The sequence below is a fragment of the Alexandromys fortis genome, unplaced genomic scaffold (genome assembly GCF_014885135.2).
Source record: "Alexandromys fortis isolate MF-2015 unplaced genomic scaffold, M_Fortis_MF-2015_v1.1 scaffold_139, whole genome shotgun sequence".
NCBI lineage: Eukaryota > Metazoa > Chordata > Mammalia > Rodentia > Cricetidae > Alexandromys > Alexandromys fortis.
Genome location: NW_026068020.1, coordinates 4,517,236 through 4,528,612, shown reverse-complemented (window position 1 = coordinate 4,528,612; position 11,377 = coordinate 4,517,236). Strand labels below are relative to the sequence as shown.

Genomic DNA, 11,377 nt, shown 5'->3' with positions numbered 1-11,377 from the left:
AATAATTACCCAAAAATAACTCATTAAAGCATTGCACCAAAGCAATGTACTAAAGTAGCCCAAACAGAGGCTGGGGTGATGACTCCACATATAAGATGTTTGTCATCCAAGGATCAACTACCTGTGTTCAGATCCCCAACACCCCCGTAAAAGGCTGGTTCTAAGAGGTTATGTCTATAATCCACACTGGGGGTGGGGGCCACAAACAAGAGGATCTTTGGAACTCATTAGTCAGCCAGCTTAGCTGAACTGAACTCAAAGTTCAGTGAGAGATGCTTTCTCAGAAACAAGGTGCGGGGGGCGGGGGTGATAGAGGAAGACATAGGGCATGAACCTCTGCCTTCCACCTGGCCGCACATGGGTATGAATGTGGTTTTGGGAGAAAAGGCTGTGCTCAGGGAGAACCTACCAGCGAGGGTCCTAAGGAAGTGACTCTGAGTCTGTAGTCTGTGAGAGGGAATTGAACATGATGCATCAGGGACAGGCCGCCTGGTGTCTTCCTGAGCCATAGCCCCCCAGGCCAGTCTTTCTCTTTCAGACCCCAAAATGAACATTAAGACCATCTACCTGGCCATCCGCGTTGTCAAGAACACCCTTTCGGACACTCGGTCCAAGGTAATAACCCTGTCAGAGTAGCAAGGGCCAAGGGGCAGACACCTCAGATGGAAGAGTCTGGAGTAGAGACGAGGCAAAGATGAGACAGGGAGAGCTGCAGGTCTGTCACCAAGATGCTCCTTCTCTATGACCAGGGATCTCCCAAGCAGTATGCCTGGACTCTGTTTTGCAGGGAGGAAAGGTCCCAAGGCACACAGGGTTTGTCTAGTAGTCTTTACTGCTTGTGAGAAAAGTATGTGCTGAACATGCTTCCCAGTATCCTCTCAGCTAGCTAATGTGGTCCACGGCTAGCTCAGAGTGCTGCTCTCACTGGGAAAGCAGTACCAGGGAGGGAATGGTCACAAAGGCACTAAGGAACACGGGGCAGGGCATGTTGGGACTAGATTGAAACAGAGCTATCTTTGAACTCTGGATGTCTCTCAGACACAAGAAAAACTACTTGTTTTGTACCCCACCCAGAGCAAATAATAGGTTTCCCAACCAAGGCTGCTAAGACTAAGTAACCAATGTGAGTATGGGATAAAGATGTCTACTGTAGGAGCAGCAGGCTGCATTCCTGCCACCCGGCTCCTGGCTGCCTGGCTAGCTTGTGCCCCGAAATAACAACACACAAATTGTATTCATTTAAATACTGTCTGGCCCATTAGTTTCAGTCTCTTCTTGGCTAACTCTCACATCTTGACTAACCCATTTCTAATAATCTGTGTAGCACCACGAGGTGGTGGCTTACTGGGAATGATTCAGCATGTCTGACCTGGCAGCTGGTTCCATGTCTGACCTGGAGAGGAGAGGCGTGGCATCTGCCTAACTTCCCTTCTTCCCAGCATTCTGTTCTGTTTACTCCGCCTACCTAATTTTCTGTTCTATCAAAGGGCCAAGGCAGTTTCTTTATTAACCAATGAAATCAACACAAAACAGAAGACCCTCCCACATCAGTTTATGAAGGGCCCAGCTGAGGCAGGCACTCCCATGAGTGAACTGCAGAAGGATGTTCCAACATGAGGAAAGGGGTGATGGCCAGAATGGCTAGAAGCCATCCATCCCCTGAAATCCCTCCCAGTCACATGCACCCACAGTTCCCAGATGCCTTGTGCCACAAGAATATCTGATGTGGCTCTCCATGCTGAAGCCTGGCCTTCCCCAGCTGTGCCCGCCCTGTCCCTCCTAGGTCCGGATGGCAATTCTACGAATCATTGGCCAGCTGGTCCTGTCAGGCTTCCAGGAAAAGATCAAAGGCTGGGGACTGAAATACGTTTCTGTACAGCTCACCTTATCTACCTACAAGCTGGTGAGTGGCCCCAACCCTCAGCCCCTCGGGACAGCAGCAAATGCTGAGCAAAGAACACCTCGCTGAGGACCTGTTTTGACCTGTGTAGGCTCATAGTTATCCTGCAGGTATGGACCACGGTTGTGCTGTCTCCCAGGAGCGAGGCCCAGGCACAGACCCCAACATCGTAGGACTCAGTGTCTGGACTGGGGAGCCAAGCAGACTACCCCTGAGACCACGCCCCCGACCATGCCCCCACCTGCAGGAATGTCTTGGTTCTGTCTTCTAGACCAACCGCCGGGAATGCTTTTATCAGAAGGACTTGGAAGAGAAGATGGTCCACAAAGTCACCATGGATACCGTGAAGATCATAACTTCGTCTATCAGTGGCATGACCAACGTGAGTTCATGCCCCAGCCAGTGGGCTACCATAGCCATGATGATAGTCCTGGCCACATTTTGAAGGCTGGTAGAAGAACCTAGCTATACTCTATCTCTGAACCCTCAGTGGCTAGCGCAGTGACTGGCACACAGTTGGTCTCAAATAGCACTTGCCTTTTTGCCTGAAGTATGCCCATTGTTTCAAAATGCCTTTGGGAGACATTCTCCAGTTCAGTGAGTTCAGCTAGGAAGACTCGATATGACCTCCTAGGTTACAGGAAAAATAACTGTACCAGATTTTAACTGCAATAGATGAGACACAGCAACACTGCAGGTTGAAAATATGACAGCATCAAGAAAGGAATGCATGATTGTCCATAAAGTAAAGCCATAGGTGGGATGCTTCCTGTCTAGTGATGGCTGGGGGTGTGAGCTAGAGGCTGCAAGCTGGAAGGTATAAGATGGAGGTTGCAAGCTACAGGCTGCAACCTGGGAGGGAGGCTGCAACCTGGAGGGAGGCTGCAACCTGGAGGGAGGCTGCAACCTGGAGGATGCAAGCTGGAGGGTGCAAGCTGGGGGGGGGGGTGCAAGCTGGAAGGGGTGCAAGCCGGAGGGTGCAGGCTGGGGGGTGCAAACTTGGGGGTGCAAGATGAGGGGTACAAGCTGGAGGGAGGGTGCAAGCTGGAGTTGTAGGCAGCAGAGAAAGCTGTCACTTGTGGCAAAACTTCTTTTTCTGAAATGTTCTCTTCAGGCCTTTTGACTGCCTGCATTCAAGGGCAATCAATCTTCTTGATGGATTGTGGACTTTCACAGCTGTGTGACATGTGTACAATCATGATAGACTAGTATTTAGCTTAATAAGTGAGTACATTGCCTAGCCAAGTTGACAAATAAACCTGAATGTCACAACTGGCAAGCACTGCTGGATTACCTGACTAGTTAGCAATTCAGAGCATCTGGGTCCTAGAGGAAGGCCCTGGCCAAAGGATGTACTGCATATAGAATGGGTATGAGGCCACCAGAACTTGGCAGGTGCCATCTGGATGCCTCTTAGAAAGTCCAAGTTTGGGCAGGAAAGTCAGTTGAGGGCTGAGCTTGTGAGTGTTTGGGATAGAGGCCAGGTAAGCTCCAAACCTACCACAGACACCAGGAGGGAGTCTGCAGAGTTTTAACCTGGGTGGAGCCTTGTCAATACCGAGGAGCCATAGGCTATCTCTAATCCTGGCCCCCTCTTCACATCCCTGTCCCAGGAGTTCTGGGTGAGGCTGCTGTGTTACATCATGGAGACCGATTACACAGAGGCCCTGACCCCCATCTGTATCAGTCTCACGAACCTGGCAGAGAACCAGATTCATGGCAAAGACACGGAGGCTGGAATGGCTGGAAAGAGCAAGCATGGTGGGTGGCATCCCTGGGTCAACCAGTCAAAACGGGCAAGTGGATTGACCCCTTGTCTCACAGTGTCTTTATCAGCCAAAGCCCCCTTCTCCAGGAAACATCCAGAAGTCTGCCAAGTCTGGGGAGGGGTTCAAACCTTGTAGACTCCCTCCTGATAGCTCATCCATCATATTCCCAGATCCCCAGCTCTCTCCCTGGGCAGGGGCAAGGAGGGGGCTCCTGAACTTAGCTCTAGCTGTGGCCTTTATGGGACTTTGCCCTACTCGGCTCCTCTGAGTCACCTAGAGTGACTGTAGCATCCCAACCAATTCTTCTGTCAGCTGACCCTACTGTGATCCACTCGGGGCAGGCACTGTCAACACAAGCTCTCAAGGGACCATGCCCATCTACATCATTTCTCTGCTCTCCCCCTTCCCTACTACTTCTGGTCCCAAAGGGACTGCTCTCCTAGCCCTGGGGCTTCACGGGGTCAGGAATGACTGGGGGTAGGGGACTTAGGGGGATCTTTCCTATCAAGGATGACAAAGGGCACGACCTGTTGTCTGAGTTCAAGGTGAGACACTTAAGCGACCCACCCATGTGACTGTGGTCTTTCAACCTTGACTCTCCTAGGTCTCCACACCTGCAGTAGCCCAGCCCTGGCCCCTACCTTTTCCTTCTATCTGTGTGCTGTTGCTCTGTTTTTCAGGGTTCACTGGTTCCTAAGGCTAATAGACTGGATAGGAGGGAGTCAGGGTAGGGATTCAAGTTACTGCTAGTTGGAGGAAGGCCAAGGTGTACAGCAGGAGCTATGACATTGCCCTGACATGTCCATTCAAACATAAGCATTAACAACCTGAAAAGGTATCATCTAGACCCGATCCATGAGCCAAAAGTTCCCTCCTTCTGGAAGGAGCCAATGGTGTCCTTCATAAAAAACCCCCTGGGCAGAGTCAGTCTTCATCTGGGGAGAGTGTAATGGTAAGAATTCTGGGAAATCACCTTCAAAGGTGTCTCCCTAGGGGGGATAGAAAACATGTCTTGACATTGGTCAGGCATCCTCACCGGGGGTTCCTCTTGTTTCTTCAGTGGACCTGCCTGCACCCCAGAAGCTCCTGGCTCGTCTCCTGGTGAGTGGCTGACATGCTTGGGCCTGGTAGATCCATGTGCAGTGACGCCTCTTCCTTGAGCTTATTCTCAGTGCTCCAGTGGGAGGGGGGAACCAGGATGCACTGAGGAAGCTGGATATTAGGCAGAACAGTGTCCCAAGGTCTGCGCTGTCCTTGAGAGGACACTCCAGGATACTCAGATATCTGGGAACCTGGCCGGGATCTGCTCTCAGATTCCTATGCCAAGAACACCACCCATAGCCTGTCTGCCCCCAGATAGACTCAGTCCTGTGGGCGCTAATCAGTGCTCTTTTCAGGGTCAGGGAGGAACCTGGGTCAGGGAGGAACCTGGGTCAGGGAGGAACCTGGGTCAGGGAGGAACCTGGGTCAGGGAGGAACCTGGGTCAGGGAGGAACCTGGGTCAGGGAGGAACCTGGGTCAGGGAGGAACCTGGGTCAGGGAGGAACCTGGGTCTTGCCTCTCATCCCTTTCTCCCCGCAGTGTCCCCTACGGGGTCCTTTCTGTGCTGGAAATCCATGGTCTCCATTAGAAAACCATATACCTTGCTCAGTTTCTTCTTTACAAGAAAGACATTGAACTCCAGACCCCTGCTCCATTGACTTACTGTGGGGCCCTCCAGGTGCTGATGTCATCACCCTACAAAGGAGAAGGTCGTGGCATCGCCATGCTCAACCTCCTGAGGACCCTAAGCCAGAGCATTGCCCCCTCCATGGCTGACATGTGGGAGCAGGAGATCCCGCTGCTGGTCCAGTACCTGGAAGGTGAGGGGCCCACTCTGTGTGCATGCCGGGGCACCCGCTGGACATGTGACTTGAATGACAGGAACCTAGGGGCTGGTGGACCTGAACAGACTTCCTTCCGTGTTAAAAATGGGATGCCTGTCTTGGGTAGGTGGGAAGGGAAACACTGAATGTGATGGAGGGCCTCAGATACCAGGGCCAGGAGGCTTACCCAGGGGGAGCAGGGGAAGAGGACAGCCTGTGAGGCCATGCATACTCTCCTGCAGAACACACTGAGTTCACCTGGAACCAGAAGGCCTGGGAGGATAAGCTAATTCAGGTAAAGGGGCAAGCTGTCTGCTGAGGCCAGGGGAAGAGAGAAGTGAAGGAGCGCGTGGGAGGGCATTTGGTGGGGTTGACATGTGGGCCAGCCTAGGGTCGCATAAAGAACACATGTCCACCTGTCAGAGCTGACTTAGCAAGACAACTAAGGGTAAGGAAGAGAGAACCGAGCGAGCCAAGTGCCTGGAAAGGTAGCAGGGATTCCTGCCCCACCAGTGACCTCTAAAGCCACGGCTGTGCTCCACACGCACGGAATGTTAGTGCTAGGCTGGAGACTCATTGGTCGAATGTTTCAGAGGTTTAGAAACAGTGGCCCAGAAAGAACAAGCTCACGTTCAAGGTCACATAGCATTCCCAGAACCCAGCTGAGAGCAAGGCTGGGGTCACTTGCCTCTGCCCACGGAAGTCTTCCACTTCCCAGTTTCTGAGAAACTCCCTCAAGAAGACCCGTGGGACCAGCTGGAGCCTACGCCTCAGCAAAGAGTTGAACAACCAGCTCGAGACCTTCGACAGCCCCTCTTTGGAAAAGGTTTGTCCTCACCGGGGCCTCCGAGTTCCGGCAGGGAGAGGCCTCCAGGGATGGGGAGGCAGCCTAACCAACAGAAGGAAAGGAAACAATCACAGTCGAGTCCAGTGATTTGTGTTTTCTTATTCCTTAAAAGTTTCTTGTTTGTCTTCCACATTCTGGTCCACGGTCGCATGTGGTTTTTTGTTTTTGTTTTTTTTTTGTTTGTTTGTTTGTTTGTTATTTTGTTTTAGGTTTTTTTAAGTTTTTTTTTTGTGCGTGTGAAATTTTATTCCTTGTTCTTTCTTTGTAAAACTATAAAAACGGTTGAAAGACATCAAAGAGGATCTTAGTAATGAGAAAGCCTGCCATGCTCACAGGTAGAATTAAGATGGTGACTTAATCCCCTTAGTGTGTCTCCAGGCTCAGTATCGCCTCCACCCTGAAGCCACCATCCCCTCATATTGACACATCAAAATAAGGCGATTCCATCTGTTGCCGTTATCTTATGTCGGGAAGTAGCTGGGTTTGTGGGTGGACGTATTTGATTGATGTGTATAGGAAAGGAGTCTGCTTCCACTGTTAAAACGTATAATATGCTTACCCTTACATAATCTGACTTCCCAGAACAAACTGAATATTTATTTTTAAAGGATGTAGAAAATGCATATAAATGTCTGTTTTTAAAAAAATCAGGACTATGGATCAAGTGCCTCCCCCCCCAATAGGGCCTCCTGGATTCCAGGAGTAGAAAGGCCTGAGGTCTTTCCTCCCTCCCACCTCTCTAGGGTTTTCTGTACAGGGCCTTGGGCTTCACCTTAGGCATGGGCCTGGAGGCTGACAGGGTGGAGGTGCTGTTGCTGGAGCTGCTATACAAGACAGACTATAGCAACGACTTCGACCGGGAGGTGAGTATACCCTCAGCCCCTCTTACCTACGATCTTCTGTGATGGGGCGTGGGGGGGGTATGTGGGTTTATGTGTCCATCCTCACCCTGGCTGGGCTTCCCTGCAGGGTGTCATCCTGTGCTTTGGCCTGTGTGCCCGGGGCCAGGTGAAGACAGTGTTGAATGTGCTTCACGACTTCGAAGAGAGGATCCAGGAGTCAGAGCAATCCTGGCAGATTGGTGCCTGGAGGGTAAGGCTCCTGGCTGTGAGGCTGAGTGGCAGGTCTTGAAGGCAGCGCTCCAGGGAAAGAAACCGAGATCTTTCATCTGGGGCAGGCTGCTTGAGTCATTCATGGCTGGGGCCATATCTTTGGGTGTTGGAGCACCTGTGACGTCACGCAGCTTCCCTGAGACATCTGCAGAGCATCCCCCCAATGGTCAGTTCTGGTGTGAGGTTCAACCTGTTGCTTGACTCCCAGCTCTTCTGCTCAAGGCAGTCAATGAAACAAGGTTGAGCCAAACAACTACCAACTAGGGAGTTAAATTGCCCTTCCCCTTGCCGTTCCCTTCTTTATGGCAAATGAAGGAGCACTTAGCACAGAATTTAATGAACTCATTGTCACAGTGGTGATTCTTAGCTGTTCTGGATAGTGTTTGTCTAGTGCCTAGCCAGCTCCCCATGGTGAGATGGCTCCAACTCAGCTGTCTAAGTACGGCATGTGCAGCGAGCCTCTGCTTAGGAGGTCCATACCAGCCTCCTCTCACAGCTAATGGGTGGTCCTAGCATGTGTCCCAGTGCTGAAGCTTCCCAGGGTGGGTAGATCCTGATCGGTCTGGTTCAATCCTTCTTGCCCAGTGCCTGGTAAGTAATTTGTGCCCGATAAAACCGCTGATGTGTAAGTTTTTAAGAAAATGAACGAGGGCTTTAGCACCCAAAATAACAGTTGATTGAAGTCCTTATACAAACTTAACAGCTTCTTCAATCACAGACCATCCCCCACACAGCCAGTACAGTACTTGCACCCTCCTTGTGGTGAACTGAGTACTCCCTGCTCCCTGTTGGTCCTTCTCTTTTTATTTTCCCTGTTTTTCACGTGTGTGTGGTATGAATATGTACATCTGCATATTTGCATGTGTAGAGGCATACATGTGCAGATACACATGTGTGTGCGTGCATGTGGAGACCTTAGCTCCATCCTTAATCACTCTTTTGCTTATTCACCGAAACTGGGTCTCTCAATAAAACTCAGAGCTTGCTGATATGACTAAACCTTGCCAGCCAGCTTGCTCTGGGGATGCCTGCTCCTGCCTTCTGAGGCTAGAATTACAACTGGGTTGTTATATCGGCCCAGCATTTATATATGTTCTGGGAGTCTAAACCCCGGTTCCCACACTTGTGTGACAAGCCTTTTAGCCACTGAGCCATCTCCCCAGTCCCCTTACCCTCTTTCACCCTCACGCAGAAGGACCACCCATGGAGGAGAGAGACTGTGAATAGTGCCCTTATGGTGATGTACAGCTGTGTGTCCTCTTACTGCCACCCCCAAATGCTCCTTACCCACGTGGACAGCCCCATCACTGCCAAGATCATCCACCACTACTCCAGCAGCTGCCAGGTAACCCACATGCATGTCGCTGTGCACAGGATGTGACACTCTGGATCTCTAGGGGCCTGACTTGATCATCCTCTGGGGAATGAATACGTTGCTCACTCTTGAGCTTGGGGTCACACTCGGGACAAGGCAGCAGGCCTCTTCTGAGTGCTGCAGATGACCTTGGCTCCCCAGAAGTACAAAGTGAGCCCTGATTCTCCCCATAGTCTCCTACTCTGCCACAGTTACCTCATATAGGCGGGTAGGGGCTATCTTCAAAGAGTCACAAAAGTATGGGCCACTTTCTTGGAACGGCAAAGCAGATGGAAGTGGAAGAAATTTTTGTTTAGCGCTGTGGTAAAATACACCCAGTGGGAGGTGGGGAGGTGACTTAGTCACTAAAAGTGTTCTCTGCGCAAGTATAAGGGCCTAAGTTCAGATCCCCGGCACCCATGGAAAAGCTAATCATGGTGACTAAGATCTGCAGTCTCAGTGGTGAGGGTGTGGGGATAGGAGGCTCCTTCCAATCTGGCCGAATTGTCAGCTTCCAGGCTTAGTCAGAGACCCTGTGTCAAAAAATAAAATAGAGAGCAATTGAGGAAGATACTCAATACTGATCTCTAGCTTCCACACGCACGCACGCACACACACACACGCACACATACCACGTATGCACATGCACACGAACCATGAAAAGACACACAGAACACAAAAATGACCACTGTGGCCATTTTCCAAACCCAGTTCACTGTGGCTTAGGAGCAGACAGGGGAGGAGGCTGTCACTCAGAGCATCCCTGATGTGGAGGCGGGGAAGGATTCAGGAGAGAGGGGCATGGCTCAGTGCTCTTAGTAAGTCTTTTGCAAACAGGTTCTCGCTCACGTTCTTCCTCTGGCCATAGGACATCAGCCTCAAAATGGCCTTCATGAAGAGTGTTGTGCAGGTCACCAAGGCCATCAAAAGCATCCAGGACCTGGAGGACTTCCAGTTTACCCACAAGTCTGCTCTTACTAGCCTGATTGTTGTAAGTGGGGCAGGGATCCCCCATGGGACAGAGCTCCCCAGTCGCCCTGGTTGAGGTTCTTTGGGGGATATCTGGGACATATCTCTGGGGGCTGTAAAGCCTTCCTGCCTGACTCTCATCTGCCAGACTACAGGCTCTGAGGACGACTTTGGTATATCACAGAGGGTTTCACAGTCACAAAAGAGTGGGAAAACTAGGGCAGGGTTTGTGCCCAATGGTGCCCAGAAGAAGCCAGCTCAGGGATCAGAAGCAGACAGAGTAGTCAGGATGGGTGGGAGCGAGGTGGTGAAGGGCACAGCCTCAGTACTTTTTCACAGGAAGAGACAGACGCCATTGAGAACCAGGACTTAGAGCATCTTTTGCACAGATCTTTGGGGAAGTCTAGAAAGGGTCAACTACCTACAAGATGATAGAACTCGTGCATCAACCAATCCCTGGTCCCCAAATGTCTCCACTCTCTCATAGCTGACCACCTGTACTGGGCCAGAAGCAGTCCTTGGGGAAAGAGAGGTGCAGGAGGAACGGGGAAATGGGTATTCATTGGCTCCCGGTCACTTTACAAAAGCCTGGTGCAAGCTGTTAAAAATGCATCAAGTCTTGTATAGGACAAGGGAACTTGGGCTTGGGAAAGTACATCGTGTGGCCAAGGACACCCATCAAGTCACTGGTGGCCCTGGGGGAGAAGCCTAGGCCCACTGTGTATCCTCCTCCCTCCCCTGCACTTCGCTGCCATATGAACACTAAGAATGTGGGCATGTGGGGTCGAGAGCTCTTTACAAAGGCCCAGGTCCTTCTTAGCCTGGCACCAGATCATGTCATTGCCCTCTGTGCCCTTACCCAGCTTCTGGGTGACCAACAGTTCAAAACCCTTCTTGTGCTGGACAGGCGATCATCAAAGCAGAACCTCCTGAGCACTTGGCTTCTCCAGTGAGGTCAATGGCCATGGATGCCCTCTCACAGCTGAGGTGAGCTGGGGCGGGGCCTGCCGGAGCGCCTACTGCCTCCCGATGACAGGACAAACTTTGTGGCTGCCCTTCAGTGCTACTCCAAGCCTCCCACCTCCTCTTTCTACCTCAGTGTCGGTGGTGTTGGTCAGTAACTCCCCGAGACAATGGACTAGCCCAGTAGGTGGGGTCCATCTAGACTCCTTGAGAGTTTTTCAAGTTGTGTGCTACTTCTGGGATATGGAGGTGATTGGCAGGTATGTGGGCTGTAGTAGCAAAGCCACTGAGGGCAGATTCTGAAGATGTTCCATTCCCCTCGGGGGAGCAGAGATTGTTGCACTCTAGGCATGGGCTGGAAGGACTTGGAGAAAAGACAAAAATGCACACAGAGAGGATTATGGGTAAGAACCGATAGAAGAAGGTGCTTGTAGGAGACTGATGGCCCTCTCTAATTCTAGAGAAGGGACTGCCTTGAAAACGTAATTCGGCTTTTGCACAATAGGTACTTGTCAGAAAGGCTGATGCAGACTGCCATTTGACTTTTGACTTCAGCATAAGCAGGGTGATTAGATCTGTGTGGGAGTTTGACCCCCAC

At 51.2% G+C, this 11,377-nt stretch overlaps 1 protein-coding gene across 1 annotated transcript in view; it reads left to right on the top strand.

The window, feature by feature from the left end:
* The first annotated feature begins 543 nt into the window (after nt 1–543).
* Mroh2a (maestro heat like repeat family member 2A) overlaps nt 544–11,377 on the top strand; it is a 27,990-nt gene continuing 17,156 nt past the window's right edge. The window contains exons 1-13 of the mRNA XM_050163081.1: nt 544–615; nt 1,784–1,903; nt 2,172–2,282; nt 3,514–3,661; nt 4,730–4,770; nt 5,390–5,531; nt 5,777–5,829; nt 6,253–6,360; nt 7,125–7,244; nt 7,351–7,473; nt 8,686–8,838; nt 9,716–9,838; nt 10,724–10,803. Coding sequence (XP_050019038.1) covers nt 547–615; nt 1,784–1,903; nt 2,172–2,282; nt 3,514–3,661; nt 4,730–4,770; nt 5,390–5,531; nt 5,777–5,829; nt 6,253–6,360; nt 7,125–7,244; nt 7,351–7,473; nt 8,686–8,838; nt 9,716–9,838; nt 10,724–10,803 — 1,391 coding nt within the window. The 5' untranslated portion in view covers nt 544–546. The remainder of the gene's footprint in view (nt 616–1,783; nt 1,904–2,171; nt 2,283–3,513; nt 3,662–4,729; nt 4,771–5,389; nt 5,532–5,776; nt 5,830–6,252; nt 6,361–7,124; nt 7,245–7,350; nt 7,474–8,685; nt 8,839–9,715; nt 9,839–10,723; nt 10,804–11,377) is intronic.